Source organism: Rhinolophus sinicus, chromosome 1, assembly GCF_057876585.1.
Source record: "Rhinolophus sinicus isolate RSI-liver-muscle chromosome 1, RSI-T2T, whole genome shotgun sequence".
In the NCBI taxonomy this organism is placed as follows: domain Eukaryota; kingdom Metazoa; phylum Chordata; class Mammalia; order Chiroptera; family Rhinolophidae; genus Rhinolophus; species Rhinolophus sinicus.
This window is the reverse complement of record NC_142501.1, coordinates 186,887,612-186,906,894: the sequence shown is the minus strand read 5'-3', so window position 1 is coordinate 186,906,894 and position 19,283 is coordinate 186,887,612. Positions and strand designations below refer to the sequence as shown.

The 19,283-nt window shown below is 34.2% G+C and overlaps 1 protein-coding gene across 1 annotated transcript in view; it reads right to left on the bottom strand.

The window, feature by feature from the left end:
* ENPEP (glutamyl aminopeptidase) overlaps window positions 1-19,283 on the bottom strand; it is a 95,025-nt gene that overhangs the window by 46,546 nt on the left and 29,196 nt on the right. The window contains exons 4-8 of the mRNA XM_074322470.2: window positions 12,107-12,227; window positions 9,353-9,507; window positions 8,811-8,924; window positions 5,988-6,122; window positions 3,188-3,253 (exon numbers count right to left, since the gene is read on the bottom strand). Of these exons, the coding sequence (XP_074178571.2) occupies window positions 3,188-3,253; window positions 5,988-6,122; window positions 8,811-8,924; window positions 9,353-9,507; window positions 12,107-12,227 (591 nt within the window). The remainder of the gene's footprint in view (window positions 1-3,187; window positions 3,254-5,987; window positions 6,123-8,810; window positions 8,925-9,352; window positions 9,508-12,106; window positions 12,228-19,283) is intronic.

Here is a 19,283-nt window from a genome sequence, read left to right as displayed (position 1 = left end):
ATTCTTTCTTAATAAAATAATTGGTTACTTGGAATAGTAATTATAACTATAGCTACTTTTTAATGACAATTTCTAATGAACAGTAGCTTCTTAAAATTAATTTAGAGGAGTTTATTAGCATTAATATATTCACAATGTCTTAAGCTTAGAAATGAGCAATCTTGAACTGGAAGGGACCTTAAATATTATTTAATATAACTCTCACATTTTTGGGGGGCAAAGGAAGTTGGTTCATAGAGAGGTGAAAAGATGTGCCTGAGATTATCTTGAAGAGAATTCTGTGGGGTTTCCATCAATATTGTTATTGTTTTTTAAATTGCATTTTCTTGCTTCTCCTGAGCTAGAGGATAAATGGACATTAATATAAACAGTATATTAAAAGGTTCTCATTTCATTTTGTCTAGATTAGTACTTCTGAATATTCTAGATTAAGAAATTTCCTTCTTCACCTTGAATAATCACAACTTCTGTCAAAATTTCATGATGACCTAGGTCAACCAATAATAGTCCCTCATTAGTTGGTATTGTTTGAGCACAAAAGGAAAGGAACAATGTTTCTATTATTAGTATTGCAGGAAGGGAAAGGATGTTTTCCAGCTCAGCCATTCCTGTTTTATCAGGGATACTACTGATGCTAGGGGAAAAAGAAAGTTTGAATGTATTTCTCTTCTATTTCATGACCATATATTTTATGAATGGCCTATTATTTGTCATGCTTTGTTATGTAAAAGCACAGCCTTAAAGATTTTCCAGTTGATGGTTTTGCTCTTATTTCCCCTCACTCTGTATCTTTGCTGTCTGAGATTGGGCTTGGGAAAAGGTAATGAGCACGGAAGAGAACAGACAGCTGGCCATCCTCAGATTAGCTAACCCCGTAACCACACCAGGTTAGCTAATGAAGAGTCACTTTGGGCAGAAAGTTAGTATTCACAAGGGAAAGAGCTTGAACAATGTCACGGATTATGATGATAATTCAAGAAGGGATTCTGTTCGGACACTTGAACTAAGTGAAAGAATGTTCTAATTGATTTGAGAGCTTATTGAGTGTAGCCTATATTGATCATGTACTATTTTTAGATATTAGCTACTGTTTGAAAATTAAAGAAAAAGTTAATATTTCAGTGAGGTTTTTTTTTGTTTTGTTTGTTTGTTTGTTTGTCACATTCATTCCATAGCACTATAATGGTATGAAAGAGTAATATCTACTCTTTCTACTTCAGCTTCTAACACTATCTATATTCACAGTTAGGGTGAAGAAAGACAATTTTAACTTGAGAAATATTAGTTTTAGGCATGACTGGGTTATTAATTAATTACACCACAGATACTGGGCTAAAGGAAATACAAGAATATTATTGAACTATTGGAATAGGTATTCACTTTTAAAGACTCTTTTGGTACTTCTCTAAAAATGTTACTATGTAAAATCATATAATTTGAAGTCAGCTTTGACGATTCCAAGAATGTGTTATTCATTAGTTTGAAGAATGAAAACTATGCAAATGGAATTTTAACTCAATTTTTAAAAAGGAATTATATATTTATTTCTATATCCTATATTATTTATTGTAGACTTTTCACTCATTCATTCAAGAAACATTTTTTTGGATCTTCTAACGTGTAACACATTCTACTAGGCACTGGAGTATCTGCAAAAATATGGAAGATATAGTTTCTCACTAAAGCTACTTACAGTGAGAGAAGATATGATGAAATTTGAGTTTGAAGCTGATGCAAAACAAGATATTCTAATGTACACATACGAACAAGCACATAGCTCCTCCCTTTCCCCCTAATGTCCACACAGAATATTTTGTTAATGGACAAAAGGAGGAAAAGGTACTGATGTACTTACTCCCTGAATATTTCCTAAATCATGGTCTTATCTCTTACTTTAATAGTCACCCAGGAAAATTAGTATTGGGTAGAAGGGACTATTTCCCTTTTGGGTAGTATGAAAAATGCCACATAAGACAGCAGTAGAGAGACTCAGGAATGATGGATAGGCACTGTCCAAGGAGATCGTTGCACTGACAGTCTCTGGGAAGGTTGGCAAGTGTACTGCTCTGACTTGTGTACTACTTTATCAGTTGCACGCCATCAGCACAATTCTGCGTAACTACCTGGGATGTCAGAGTAGGAGGTATGGAGAAGGAAGGCAAAAAGTAGGAAGACAGTGTCATCTCTAAGCTGCAACAGGACCAACCTGCAGACAGGATAGTTAGGGACACATACCTACTTTGATAATATAAGACCCCGAGAGAATTGGCTTACAGTGTGCTAGAAGAACAAAAAGTAAAACAGAGCATCTAGTGGGTAGATCTACTGCGAGTAATAAGCTTAAGTGGGATTTGAGAAGTTCTTTAGAAAGTTTATTGTCATTTCTGCTTCCAAAAGGAAGCAGGCCTTCTTTATTCACTGAATCCATCATAATAGGAATGTTTATATTAACCATTTCAAAATTCACTAATAAAGAAAAGTCTTTTACGAACTGTAAGAGAAGACTTTAATAGATAGATTTAAATTTTTATATCATGTTGTTACGGACTGAATTGTCTTCCCCAGAAATTCATACATTGAAACCCTAATCCTCAATGTGATGGCATTTGGAGATGAAGCCTTTGGGAGGTGTTTAGGTTTAGATGAGGTCACGAGGGTGAGATCAGTATCCTTATAAAAAGAGATACCAGATATTCTCTCTCTCTCTCTCTCTCTCTCTCTCTCTCTCTCTCTCCCCTTGCCATGTGAGGACATAGTGAAAAGACAGCCACCTACAAACCAGGAAGACAGCCCTGACTAAAATCTGAATCTGTTGGCACCTTCATTTTCAACTCCTCAGCCTCCAGAACTGTGAGAAAATGTGTTTGTTGTTTAAGCCATCCAGTCTGTGGTATTTTGTTATGGCAGCCCCAACAGATTAGTGAACATGTAAAGGTTATAAAAAATAATGAAGTAACCTATTTAAAATTCTTCATTGAAACTTCTGCCAAATGGTAATTACTGTTAAAATGTAGGCACTTAACTAGATATAAAATCACTTTTTAATGTTTTGCTATGTTATCTATCTCTGAGTAAGGAAAGTAAAAGTAAAAAGGGAATTAGTTGTCTTTAATCACATATCTTAACATTTATAAGCTACATTTACGTGTAGTTTACTTTTAATACCATTAAAAATAATAAATCATACCTGACATCCTTTTTGAAATTTCTCTGGTGTCATCCAGTCTTCAAGCATTCTCAGAATGGAAGCTCCCTAGGTGGAAAAAAATGACAAATTGAACTAACATAGGATATGTCAGGTACAAATACCACTATTGTGACTACCTTGTTTTCCCAAAAATAAGACCTGGATGGACAATCAGCTCTAATGCGCCTTTTGGAGCAAAAATTAATATAAGACCCAGTATTCTATTTTATTCTATTATATTATACTATACCATATTATACCATATTATACCATATTATATTATATTATATTATATTATATTATATTATATTATATTATATTATATTCCCAGTAAAATAAAATCGGGTCTTATATTAATTTTTGCTCCAAAAGATGCAGTAGAGCTGATTGTCCAGCTAGGTCTTATTTTCGGAGAAACACAGTAGTATTTCATGATCATATTTGTGAGATTTCTTGAAGATAATTCTGCTAAATTACATGCTTATAGCTCTATAATTTTAGGATAAGAATACCACTTGGTACACCCCCTGTATCTATGCTTCTAAAATAACTTAAAGGTAAAAGAGAAGTTGATGAAATGGCCAGCATTTCAGTGACTCGAGGTTGAAGTAATTATTGCACTTCAACAAATGAACCAGCAGATGGGGCTTTCCTAATGAAAGAGAAGCAAGGAAAGTTTTTGAAAAATCATGTTCTTTTATGAATAAGGAAGGTAGTTTCAGGATAAAATTTTGGCTACTTGTTTTGTACAATTCAACACTTGAAAAAAAGTTGAATTTAACAGAGGGAAGTAGATATTTGAGATAATTATCTTGTCAAATATTTTAATATAGATATATAATTTAGGCATAAAATCCTCTTCAAAAATGGTTTATGTCAATGTCAACTGTAATTGAAAAAAATAATTGAAAAAAATAAAATGAAATATTTCTGTAAAAATAAGTGGTTCATCTCATTGGGCTTCCTTTAGTCTAAAGAATCTGATCAATGCCTCTGCTCTCTACATTCTTTTTACATGTTATAAGATTAGTACTAAAATTTCTTATTAGTAGAATTTTAAATCAATTTTCAAGTAAATGACCAGAAAAACATTTAAGTTAGTAATTTTTACTATATATTTTTAAGTACTATAAATTCTTTTTGTGACTCGTGGAAAGATTAGAAACATTTATGTATTTCTACCCTAATATCTTACCTCCATGGAGCATCCAGGATTCAGGAAAAAAACAAACAAACTGATTCAATAAATATAAACTCTCTGTGAGTTACTAAAATATACTCTGGATTAAAAAGTTTCATTTTAATAGAAAGATTAAAAAGAATCATTGACAATGTGAAAGAAAAATAAATAAAAGAAGCCTGGAAAAATTGCATGGGAATAATATGAGAGGAAAAGACAAAAAAAATATGATGCTATAAATTTCAAATATTAATATACAGAAGTATTTTTTTCACTCAAGCCAATTTTATCTAGTATTCACTTTCACAATTATAACATTTTGTCTTACATAAAACTTTACATATCACCCAGAATAACAAATATATTAGTTATTAGTTTGAAGTGACGTTTGAGCAGCTTAACATAGTGGGTAAACTCTGAGAGGCTGAGGTAGAAAATGACAAAATTATGTCACATACAGGTATGAATATGTTTAGAGGAGAAGCTATAGGAGGTGTAGGAGAAAATGGGTAACATAGAACTTCGGGCACTATAGATTTTCAGTAACTTCATAAAATTATAATGGATAAAATGCTTCATTTACAACATGCTAACTAACAAAGTCATCTTTAAATATTATCTAAAAATGAATAAAAGTAATTCCTTTAGGGGCCGGCCCAGTGGCTCAGGCAGTTAGAGCTCCATGCTCCTGACTCCGAAGGCTGCCGGTTTGATTCGCACATGGGCCAGTGGGCTCTCAACCACAAGGTTGCCGGTTCAACTCCTCGAGTCCCGCAAGGGATGGTGGGCTCTGCCCCCTGCAACTAAGATTGAACACAGCACCTTGAGCTGAGTTGCCACTGAGCTCCCGGATGGCACCTTGAGCTGAGCTGCCGGATAGCTCAGTTGGTTGGAGTGCGTCCTCTCAACCACAAGGTTGCCGGCTTGACTCCCACAAGGGATGGTGGGCTGTGCCCCCTGCAACTAGAAAACGGCAACTGGACCTGGAGCTGAGCTGTGCCCTCCACAACTAAGACTGAAAGGACAACAACTTGAAGCTGAACGGCACCCTCCACAACTAAGATTGAAAGGACAACAACTTGACTTAGAAAAAAGGCCTGGAAGTAGTACACACTGTTCCCCAATAAAGTTCTGTTCCCGTTCCCCAATAAAATCTTAAAAAAAAAAAAAAAGTAATTCCTTTAAACTGAGTTGGATTCAAATACTTATTAGAAGCTCTGAAGGATTCTACTAGACAAGGGGTCCTCATACATATATGGCATTTCTCGTTGACCACATGGACACAAAAAGATTTACTGTCTTTAAAAAAAAAATCAAATAAAACCATTTAAAATTTGACGCTTAAAGTTTAAATGTTCGATTATCAAAATAAGAGGTGTTATAAACAAAAGTAGAAACAGAAATTTTTAAAAATATGATTCAAAATCCTGAGACAATGATCAGCACTGGTCATTTCCCCTGAAGAGTATAAGCTATTGAATATTCAGCTCTCAGAACAAGTTCTACACCATTTCCCAAAGTCCATTAGCATTGTCTAACCATCTTACCATTTTTAGACATTTACTAAAACAAAAGCCACTAAACAGGAAGATGTGTGAAGCAATGCGTTATCTTCCCCACCTTGCTATATGATATTCCATCAAAAACAGATGTTATTTCAGCAGGAGTTGTCACAGTAACAACAATTGGGTGTGAAGACATCAAACTATCATCCTCTTGTACAGGAAGCACATCTTCAAGCAACATGTGGTCCCGCTGAAATGACAGAATTAACCAAAGAAATATATCACTTCCTTTATACTGGTTCATATTTCAAAATATCATGTCTATAATACAAATTTGGGGAAAATAAATATAAGTGACTCAAATCACTTAAAACAAGCATTAGGTGTTAAAATTAATCATATTTTATACTAGTTGATCTATACTGATTCTATTTCCTTCTCCTATTTATAACTCCTTTGATGTTGCCTCTATATTACAGGTCAAGAAAACATAACTATCTTTGACTTCTGTTTCTGCTACTTCTGTATGACTTTCAGACATATGCCAAAAATTTCAGGCCCTATTTCCTTATCTGTGCAATGGGAATGATGATCATTACTTCACAGATTTGTTCTGAAAATTAAGTGAGGAAGCATGTTCCTTTGCCAAAAATTCATGTTCAGGGTTTTGCTTTGTTTTGTTTTTTGGAACTTTTTTGGTCAACTAATCATTGGAATTTGGATGATTCATAATTAATTGAAGAAAACATTAACTTTTGCTCTAGTTCTAATTAATAATCATCTTCTCATTCCAGCCCTAGGTTTTCCCAGCAAAATAGAGTGATTGAGTGGTCTAACCCTACAGTCAGACTTCCTTGGTTCAAAGCTCAGTTTTTCCATTTTCTCGACATGTAAGTTTAAACACATTCCCTCACTTGTTAAATAAGGGTAATGATGACATCTGCTTTTTAGAAACATGCCGCGAATTCAATGAGCGAATGCATGGTAAGCAGTAAGCATAGTACCTGGCAGAGAGTGAAAACTTAACACAGCGGCTATTGCTATTTTGAGTCTTAATCAATTAGATTCTAAAGTCTAACTCTGGTAAATCTCTATTAATAAAAAGGTCTTTGTTGGTCTTACTTAATTCAAAATATTAGTTTACTTTTTCCAGTGTTGTGATTTCCTTTTATAATAAACAAGGTACTGTTGTCAAGTGATAACTGCCAATCAAGGTAGTTTTGACTTCGACTTTAATTTCTGTCCCTCTAAAACATTTAGATAAGTGGATAGGATCCTGTTCTCAGTGTCAGGAAATTTGACTCTAGTCTTAGCTGTGCTATCAATTGTCTGTGTGACAATGGAAATTTATATTACCTCCCTGGGCATCAGATTTTCACCTGTGAAATGAGGGTCCACTATTGTGATACTTGCCAAGCTCACTTAGAAAGCATCTTTATTTATCTGTCCCCTCCACCTACAAGACCCTAAATTGGGAATTCCCCAATTTAGTAAAATTTTGTATTCAGTTTTGGATTTTTTATAGTGTTCACTGAGTGAAGCATGAATGAATGAATGAAGAATGAATGAATTAAATCATGTGATTAAGTTTCATTTAAGAACTGCATACTAAATTCTTCTGGAATTTAATTGGTGTTTTTGAAACACTGAATTTGTAACGTTAAAATATTATATATTACATATAATGTAACAATATTAGAATGCTATAATGTCTTATAATATCTTGATATAAGAAGGGCATCATGTTACTTTATAGAAAATAAAAGGCACAATTTTTTTTCATTTATGTAACTTAATTTCAATAAATTATGAAATCAACCATTTTCAGCAAAGAGAAGTAGTTCCCAACTAGGGGAAATTTTGTCCCACAAGAGAATATCTGGAAATATGGGGAGACATTTTTGATTTCACAACTGAAATGGGAGGGTTACTGTCATCTAGTAGACAGGCCCAGGATGCTGCTAAATATTCTACAATACTCAGTACAACATGCCACAACAAAGAATTATCTAGCCCCAAATGTCAATAGTTCCATGGTTAAAAACCCTGATGTAGATTAAATATGTAAATAAACAATTGTTTAAAATTAACTTTTTCATTTTTTAAAGTAGGTTGTAGAAACTGCAAGGGCTTCAAGCTTTTAACATTGTCTTTTTATTCTGTCCAGTAGAGGGCAGTAGTCTATACAGTACACAGTCCTGTTAATTCTCTTCTTTCACACATCTACACACTTATATTTTCGTGTTTATAAACAGATAAGAACACTATGTAAATATAAATAAAAGCATATCTAGCTTTTTGGAAAAAAATACCTGTAGCGTTCATAGAAACTCCTGTTCCAGGCTCCTCGGGGACACATGGTATAATAATAATTACATGTACATTAGGGAGATTTGAAGTTTACAAGATAGAAAACGATGTTCTTGTTTCATAGAGGAGAGAGAACTGACTCAGAGAGGATCTGTAACTTGCTCAAGGTCACATTCCCTGTAAAGCATCTCAGAAATGATTCATCCAGAATTTGAACTTGAATCTAAGTTTATGCTCTCATCTCTTTACCACACTATTTCAGCAACCCGTGTAAGCTAAATTATTTACAAAATTAGGTTTAGGCATTTTTCAAAGGGTTAGTGCCACAGATACTTTCTTGAATACAGAGTTGGCATTGTCTAAGCAAACTTTTTTCTTTTTTCCTCCCTTGACACATGTTCTTGAGTGATTCTATCAAGGATATCGTCAGATCCTAGTGGTCAGTTACCCTATAGGGCCTGGCCATAGACTGGAAGCAAGGTACAGGTCAGTGGAGCCAGCTAGATCCACCTCATTCTCACATGAAATTCCCAGTTCACCACTTTACTTGGCCTCAAATTCAAGGTCATAGTCCAAAGGCTTTAATTTGCTTTGCATAAGATTTGGAGCTTATGTATTTAATACTCGCCATTTTCCATTCTTTTTCTGCATGGTTTACTCCCAGGAACTCAAAAAAGGAAGCAAATCCTTCATTTAGCCACAAGTCTTCCCACCATTCCATGGTCACAGTATTTCCAAACCACTGAAATTATAAGCAATAAAGTGATAGTTAGTTAGTGAGGCCTAAAAAATTTCAATATGTTCATTTGTTCATGCAAATTTTGTCACTTGACATAGAAGTGGCAGGCATTCTACTTAGCATTTATTTCTTGCTTTATTTTTCATGGTTTTAAAATAATCTTAAATTCTCCTTAGTTTCTTGTCTTTATTTAGGAGTTACTGGGAATATTTAAAGTTATAGGAAGACTTTCTGTGTGTCTAGTAAAGGCAAAACAATGTATCTTAAAAGTTTCTTTGTGGTAAAAATGTTTATTAGCACTAAGATAGACTTTCAAGCAGGATTTTCTGAGTTGGCTACCTTCTTATTTGCTAAATTAGAATCTATTTCAGTTATTCCTATGTCCTAAGCCACTTTTTAAAATGAGCTAATCTAATGCTAAAATTTTGTACCTGATGCACAAGTTCATGGGCAACCACACTGGCCACCCTCTGCTGATTTGATGAGGCTGATTCCTGGGGGTCATAAAGCAAGTTCGTTTCTCTGTACGTGATGAGTCCCCAGTTCTCCATAGCCCCAGTGCCAAAGTCTGGAATAGCGATTTTATCTATGGAAAAAGAAAGAGTCCGGTGAGAAATACATTCTTTCCATTTGTTCATAACATTTCTTACCAAATTAAGTTCTTTGGATGAATGTTTTTTAAAAAGTCTAAAAATAATTACTTAGAGGGAAAAACAATAATCTATTTGCGCAAACTTTTTAGTTTTAATGCACTCAAAATTTCCATGGACCTTTTCCTGTTAGCTCCAGATATCAATGTGTCTTTTATTTTTTAATGGCAATTTTACTAATGACACACTTTTACTAATGGCAATGTTCTTTTCAAGTCCTCTATAAGTTTATGTCTTTTGTTCCTCTCTATACTTCATTTTTAAAAGATTTTTAAAAAATAATTTTCACTTAGAACACAGAACATATGTTTTGGAGATAAGCTATCAGGAATTAAGAGAATGAAGTTTTCAAATGAGCACTTAGAAGCACAGAGCTTTCAAGAGCACAGAAATATATTTCTATCCAATGTTACAGAGTATTAGAGAATATAAATTCTACTTTTTCTCTAATTCTATACCATTTGAGGTCAACCTGATTCCCTGCTAAGTGAGTAGCTTACCACCCACTTGTATGTGTTAAATTAGTTAGATCAACATGAAATTGACTATATTTTCTCTAAATTTCCTTTCAGGTCTAAAATGCTGGATTCTTTCATGACTTTCTATTCCATTATTTTTGCTGGGGCCTATAATCTTAGGCATATTCTCTGACAGGAAGAGACAGTCCTGATCAGTTCTATGTTAAATTTCAAAACAGAAAATATTCAGCTTGATTACTGGACAGAATACAGCTTCTCCAGTTAATGAACTATAATAAGAATATAATTTCTTTATTATTACATAGAATTTAAATGAGGCACATAAGTTAAAATAAAGTAAATTTTCATTTAATATACAAGAAAAGGCCCTTTCTTTCTGGTTAAAATGAAGATTTTTAAAGTTTATAAAAAAAGTGAAAGTGGATGTATCTTAAATGGAGGTCAAGGTTATAGCAGTAGTTTCCTTTTTGTGTTATCTTCATAGGTTTGATTATTTGTCACAAGAAAACCTCTTAAAAGGTAGAGAAGTATTTCCCATCAGGGCTACCTTTTTCCATAATGCTATAGAGCGTAATTTGCATCTAGTCTTAAAAAAAAAGGAATTTTTTGTAACCTAGTTTCTCTGCTGACTGCTGACATGATTGATTCCAGTGCACTTAATTTTGGGGGGTAAAATAAATGCAGAAGTCATTTCTAAGGAAAGTTTAAGAAGGAGTTAATTCTCAAAGGCTTGAAATACATATAGAAATATGATAAATAAAAAGAAGGAGGAGGAGGAGGTGGAGGAAGAGGAAGAGGACAATGAGGAAGAGAAGTAGTTGTAGTAGTAGTAGTAGCTATAGTAGTAGTTTTAGCAGTAGTAGTTGTAGTAGAAGTAGTAGTAGTGGTGGTTGTAGTTGTTATAATAGTAGTATTAGTTGTTGCAGGAGTACTAGTTGTAGTAGTAGTAGAAGTAGTGGTGGTGGTGGTACCAGTAGTCGTAGTAGTAGTAGTACTACTACTAGTAGTAGTAGTAGGGAGGCAGAAAGAAAGCGAGGAGAATACAGAAATCAATTTGTGAGATTTCCACTTCCCAGGTATCATGGGTGGTACAAGTAAGATAAAGAGAAAAAATACTTTTAATTTGATGTGGTTAATATTTAATTAAAAATTATTCTGATTTTGATGAAAAGTTGTTTCTCTTCCTGTCTCTAATAGTTGTTAAGCAATCAAAAAAAAAAAAAAAAATTGGAGCTGCTGCCATTGAAGAGAAAATGGGGCATCTACAAGCTTGCTTAGAGCCACACCCATTTCATGTAGAGAATTTCACATTCCAGTTGCTTCACATTGAGAATTTATCAAAATAAGGGCAGAAATAGAAATAGAGAAGTCGATTGTTGGTTGGTTGGTTTTCTGTTGCTTTCATTTCATCACTACAGTTATCGATGTGGGTGTTCCATTTAAAGTCTTTGCTTATACCACTCAAGCATACTAATAAAGCATTTCTGTTATTGATAGAAGTGTCATATCCATACCATTTTGATTATAGCCCTATTTTTAATTTTAAAAATACCCCCCCCCATATCAGGAAAATAAATATGTTAGGAGCACCAGCGTTTCATTTTAACTGCTGGAGAATCTGGATAGTCTTGTACAACAATAGAAAGACTGGAGGCACATGGGACTCTGACAGAATCATTTATTCCTATTATATCCAAACTCATTGATGGTAAGGAGGCAACTAAGCTCTTGGGGTAGGTACTGGTTTTGAAATCAACTGATCTGGGTTTCTATTTCTGGCTGCATCATTATCAACATCTGCAATTTTGTGCACATACAATCTTTATTTGGAAATAAAAGACTATATATTTATCAAATACGAATATAGACATTATTCTCGGAAGAATCCAGAATGAATCTTTCAACATCTAGTAAATATTAGACACATATTGCAGGCATACAATAAAAAGACTTAGAGATGAGTATTAACCAAGGATGATAAAGCTGGAGATAGTGGGTTAACTTAGGTGAAAGCAAAGGCAATATTTAAAATAAGAAAATAAAAAATTATTCTCACCTAATTTAGGAAGAGCATAATTCATAGCAAAGTATTCTTCAAAATAATCAAACACAATTTTAGTTATGTTTGCAGCATATTCAGCTGTGTGCTTTTGTTCTGGCTGGACATATATAGTGAGCTATTAAACAAAAACACAAAAATTCAGTAAAAATTATTCTTCATTTGATAAAACACAAAAAGTATGATACATGAAATAATGGAAAGAATGTGGGCTTTGGCTTTCAGTTTTTCATAGTCTTGGACAAATCACTTCACATCTCTGAGACTTATGTGTAAAGGAAAATAATATTGTATAACTCGCTGAGTGATTTCAATGACTAGAAATAATGTAAGACACAATGATTGGCATATTGTTCAACATATTTTAAAAATGTTATTGTCTTTTTAATATCTATGTATGAATCTATCATCTATCTATCATATCTGTATAATTTGTCTTTGAGGAAATCAATCGTGATTTTTCTCATCTGAAGAGCCCTTGGATACATGTTTTCCATTTGTGCTATCCATTGCTACTCAAATTATCCTTTTGATATTTTAACTTTTTTATTCCCAGAGTCTAAAATACAATGATTCAAAATTTTCCTGAGGGTGGGGAGTGGGGGTCGGACATTGGACAAGCTACATAAACTCTATAAGTATCTAAGATATTATTTTGTGTCCTATCACATTAGTTATAAATCAAACCAAGTATAGCTTTTCCCTACCAGTTCTAAGCATGTATGAAACTAAATAGCCAACACAATATTAAAAGTGGAAAAACAAAGTTGGAGGACTGATACTACCTGATTTAAAGACTTACTATAATGTATAAAGACAGTGAGGTATCATCAAAAGAATACATATGAGGCATCACAATTAAGTTCACGAACTCTTCCTAGAAAAACTGCTACATACTTCATTACTGAATATCACTATGGTCACCTTTGAAGTACTCCCCTTGGGAAGCTATGCACTCACGCCAGCACCTAGTCCACCCTTCAAAGCAATTTTGGAACTCTTTTTCTGGAATGGCCATCTGAGCTGTCGTTGTATTACCCTTGATGTCCTGAATGTCATCAAAATGTCTTCATTTCAATATTTCCTTTATCTTCGGATAAAAAAAGAGGTCATTGGGGGCCAAGTCAGGTGAGTAGGGAAGGTGTCCCAATACAGTTATTTGTTTGCTGGCTAAAAACTCCTTCACAGACAGTGCCCTGTGAGCTGGTGCATTGTCATGATGCAAGAGCCATGAATTGTTGGTGAAAAGTTCAGGTCATCTAATTTTTTCATGCAGCCTTTTCAGCACATCCATATAGTAAACTTGGTTACCTGTTTGTCCAGTTGGTACAAATTCATAATGAATAATCCCTCTGATATTAAAAAAGGTTAGCAACATTGTTGCAACAAGTTCGCAAACTTAAGTGTCAGATCTTGTACACAGATCAATACAACACAATAGAGTCCAGAAACAGAAACACATAAATAAAGTCAACTGATCTTTGACAAAGGAGCAAAGGCAATACGATGGAGTAAGACAGTCTTTTTAAAATGATGTTGAAACAACTGAATATCCCCTTACAAAACTAACTAACTAACTAACTAACTAAATGTGAACACAGACCCTATACTTTTCAAAAAAACTAACTCAAAATAGATCATAGACATAACTGTAAAACGTGTAACAATAAAATTCCTAGAAGATAATAGGACAAAACCTAGACGACCCTGGATGTGAAGGTGACCTCTTAGATACAACACAAAAGGCAGAATCCATGAAAGAAATAATTGATAATCTGACTGCATTAAAAATGTCTGCTCTGTGAAAGACAATGTAAGGAGAATGAAAAAAGAAAATATTTTCTAAAGACACATCTGATAAAGGTATGTTATCCAAAATATACAACGAACCCTTAAAATTCAACAAGCAGAAAACAAACAACCTGATTAAAAAATGAGCTAAAGACCTTAACAGATACCTCACCAAAGAAGATATACAGATGGCAAATAAATATATGAAAAGATGCTCTTTCCTGCCTAATTGATCAGCATGTAATATGGCTGAACCTAGTGATTGGATCAGAAACCTCAGGGCAAAGACCGAATATGGAAGTGTGATAGCTATAGTCTAGCAGCTCTCACTGCCAGGCAGGAAACCAAGTCACAGAGCCTGGTTGCCTTCCCCCACCCTCCCAGAGCTTGCCTCCGGCACCCTCCCAGGGCTAGCAGCAGCCCCAGAAGAAACTGTAACAGTGAGTAGGTTAAAGAGCAGAATTGGAGAGACAATCCCTGAGTGGCAGATGCACACTGCAGCTAATCCCAGTGATGAGGATGGAGTATAGGGGTGAGGCAGCTGTGATCTGGCATTCACCAGTACTCAGAAAAGAACAAAGACACAAACACACCAGCAGCCTCTCCCAGCTCACTCCACCCCCACCTTTTGGGGCTGTTTCCAGTGCAGGCACTCAGGGCTGCTAAGGCAAACAGCTCTGCTGGCTGCAGGAGCACCACTGGTATTTCAGTGCCTCAGAACCCCATTGCCCACCTCATTCTCCCACAGGGGTGGTACCCTGAGACTAAGGCAATTTGGTCACACAGGAGATGCCCACCGTCCCAGGAACTGGAGCAGAGCAAGAAAAATTAGAAAGCTCTAGCACTACCTTCTGAAAAACAAAATAAAGACGTCTTCATATCAACCTGCTGTAGAATTCATTTCTGTAGATGCCTAGGAAGAGAAATAATTCATCAATCATCATGAATAACCAAGATAACAAGGCAGCTCAGAAAGAAAATGAAAAGTTGCCAGAAAATAAACTTAAAGACATGGAAATATATGACTTAAATGACAGAGCACTCAAGATTGCAGTTGTGAAAAAAACTCAATGAGATGAGAAAACTTGAATAGGCAGTTTAATGAACCCAGAAATAAAATCAATGAACAAAATAAATACTTTGCCGAAGAGATTGATAATTTTAAAAAGAACCAAATAGAAATTCTGGAGCTGAAGAACTCAATAAAAAAGATGAAGAATGAAATAGTAAGCTTAAGAAATAGAGCTGACCAGATGGAGGAAAGAATTAATGATGTCGAAGACAGAAATATGGAAATGACACAGATGGAAGAAGAAAGAGACTTGAGAGCTAAAAGAAATAAAAGGACTCTACAAGAACTATCTGACTCCATCAGAAAGAGCAATATAAGAATAATGGACATACCAGAAGGAGAAGAAAGGGAAAAGGGCACAGAAAGCCTATTCAAAGAAATAGTTGACAAGAACTTCCCAAATCTGTGGAAAGTATTGGGTCCTTGAATCCAAGAAGCGAGCAGAACACCTAATAATCTCAATCCTAAAAGGCTATCTCTAAGGCACATTATATTGAAGCTGTCAAAACTTAATGACAGAGAAAGAATTCTCAAGGCAGCCAGGGAAAAAAAGAGTAACCTACAAAGGATCACCCATTAGATTATCATCAGATTTTTCAGCCAAAACTTTACAAGCTAGGAGGGAGTGGAATTAAATATTCAAACTATTGAAAGAGAGAAATTATCAGCCAAAAATAATATATCCAGCAAAGTTATACTTTAGATGAGGAGTAATAAAGACCTTTCCAGATATACAGAAGCTGAGTGAATTTTCTACCACAAGGCCTGCATTACAGGAAATATTGAAGAGGGTATTCTACCTGAAATAAAAAGATAAAAGGATATGAAACAATGAGTAAGATGACTAACAGACAGTCAGAAGCAGGAAATAGCAACCCATATACAGAATAGGGCACTATACACTTAAACATAACATAAAGGGTAAAGGAGATAAAAACATAAAAAGAAAAAGAGAAGAAGAAGACAATTTGTTACTGCAATTCAGAAATGAACTCAAAGCATAAACAGGGATAATTTGTAACAACAAAAACATAAAAAGGGAGAAACTAAAGCTTTGACTTTGCAAAGAGGAATGAAGGTAAGATGCATGCCGAAGAAAAAGGACTACTATATATATGAAACTTTCTTTTACATAAACTTAATGATAACCACTCAAAGAAGTCCATAACCGAGGCAAATAACATAAAAAAGAGGAAAAAATCATAGAATGCCACCAAACTAAAATAACAGACAGAAACACAAAGGCAAATAAACAATGGAGACACCGACCTACCAGAAAACAAAAGATAAAATGCCTGTAGGAAATCCTCATATATCAATAATCACCCTAAATGTTAATGGACTGAACTCGCCAATAAAAAGGCACAGAGTAGCAGATTGAATCAAAAAACAAAATCCAACCATATGCTGCTTTCAAGAAACACATCTCAGCTGCAAGGACAAATATGGACTCAAAGTGAAAGAGTGGAAAGTGATAATCCAAGCAAATTGCATCCAGAGAAAAGTGGGTGTAGTCATACTTATATCCAACAAAATACACTTCAAGATAAAATAGGTAACAAGAGACGAAACTGGACATTTTCATAATGATAAAGGGGACAATAAAACAAGAAGACATAACACTTACCAATATATATGTGCTAAATCAGGGAGCACCAAAATATATAAAGCAACTACTAACGAAACTAACGGGAGAAACTGACAAAAACAATTATACTAGGGGACCTAAATACCCCATTGGCAGCTATGGATAGATCATCTAAATAGAAAATCAATAAAGAAATATCAGCATTAAATGACATATTAGACCAAATAGACATAATTGACATTTACAGAGCCTTTCATCCCAGAATACCTGACTGTCAGTCTTTTATAGTGACATGGAACATTCTGAAGGATAGACCATATGTTGGCACACAAAATTTAAGATGGAAATCATACCAAGCATATTCTCTGAACACAATGTTTTGAAATTGCAGATCAACTGCAAAAAGAAAGTGGGAAAAAACACAAATATGTGGAGATTAAACATGCTACTAAAGAAGGACTGAATCAAAGAAGAAATAAAAGGAGAGGTCAAAAGATACACAGAAACAAATGAGAATGAAAATGCCACATATCAAAATTATTGGGATACTGTGAAAGCAGTAATAAAAGGGAGATTTATATCATTACAGGCCTATCTCAAGAAACAAGAAAGATCCCAGATAAACAACCTAACATTACATCTTAAATAACTAGATAAAGAAGAACAAATGAAGCCCAAAGTCAGCAGAAGAAAGGAAATAATAAAAATTAGAGCAGAATCAAAGAAATAGAGAACAAAAAGACAATAGAAAAAATTAAAGCAAAAAAAGAGTTGGTTCTTTAAAAAGATTAATAAAATTGGCAACCCCTTGGCTAGACTCATTAAGAAAAAAAAGAGAAAAGACACAAATCACAAATAAACAAAATCAGAAATGAAAGAGAAGTTATGATGGATACCACAGAAATACAAAAGATCATACAAGAATACTATGAAGGACTATATGCCACCAAATTCAATAACCTAGAAGAAATGGACAAGTTCTTAGAAATAGATAACCTTCCTAGCCTGAGTCACGAATAACTAGAAAATCTAAATAGACCAACCAACAGTAACAAAATTGAAACAATCATCCAAAACCTCCCCAAAAGCAAAATTCCAGGACTAGATGGCTTCACTAGTGAATTCTACCAAACATTCAGAGATGATTTAATACCTGTCCTCCTCAAAGTCTTCCAAAAAATTGAAGAAGAGGTAATACTTCCTAACTCATTTTATGAGGCCAACATTACTCTGATACCAAAACCTGATAAGGACAACACAAAAAAGAAAACTGCAGGCCAATATCTCTGATGATACAGGTGTAAAAATCCTAAACAAAATACTAGCAAATCAAACAAACAATACATTAAAAAGATTATAAATCATAATTAAGTGGGGTTCATTCCAAGGGTGCAAGGATGGTTGAACAGATGCTAATCAATCAATGCGATACATCACATAAACAAAATAAAAGAGAAAAATCATATGATCCTATCAATAGATGCAGAACAAGCAGTTGACAAGATACAACATCCATTTATGATTAAAACACTTATAATAGGTATAGAAGGAAAGTATCTCAACATAATAAAGGCTATATACCACAAGCGCTGAGCTAACATCATACTTAATGGTGAAAAACTGAAAGCTTTTACTCTATAATCAGGAACAAGACAGGCATGCCCTCTCTTGCCACTGTTATTCAACATAGTGTGGGAAGTCCTCGCCAGAGCAATTAGGTAAGAGAAAGAATTAAAAGGCATCCAAATTGGGAATGAAGAAGTCAAATTGTCATTTTTTGCAGATACATGAATCTTTATGTACAAAACCCTAAAGACTCCACAAAAAAACTATTAGAAACAATAAACAAATACAGTAAAGTTGCAGGATACAAAATCAGTGTGCAAAAATCCATTTCATTCCTATATACCAACAATGAAATTTCAGAAAAAGAAATGAAAACAATTCTTTTTGTAACTACAACAAAAAGAACAGAATACCTAGGAATAAACTTAACAAAGGATCAGAAGGACCTAACACTGAGAACTACAAGACATTATTAAAAGAAATTGAAGAAGACCCAAAGAAATAAAAAGATATTCTGTGTTCATGGATTGGAAGGATCAATGTAGTTAAAATGGCCATATTACCCAAAGCGACATACAGATTTAATGCAAACCCTATCAAAATGTAATGACATTTTTTAAAGAAATAGAATAAAAAAAAAAGATTTATATGGAACCACAAAAGAACCTGAATACCCAAAGCAACCCTGAGAAATAAGAACAAAGCCAGAAGTATCACACTCCCTGACTTCAATTTATACTACGAAGTGACAATAATCAAAACAGCATAGTATTGGAAGAAAAACACACACAAAGACCAATGGACTAGAACTGAGAACCCAGAAATAAACCCACATATACAGAGGGTGCCAAAAAAAGTATACACATTTTAAGAAAGAAAAAAAAAACTGTATTGAAATTGTAATATTCAATTTTACCGATAACAAAAAATGAATACAAGTCATGTTTGACTTTTGCAATTACACGAGGTGCTCAAAGTGGTTACCATCAGTATAATTTTAATACAGTTTTTTCCTTTCTTCAAATGTGTATACATTTTTTAGCACCCTCTGTATATGAGCAGATAATTTTCCACAAAGAAGCCAAAAATATACAATGTAGGGGAAAAAAAGCCTATTCAATAAATGGTGCTGGGAAAATTGGAAAGCTACATGCAAA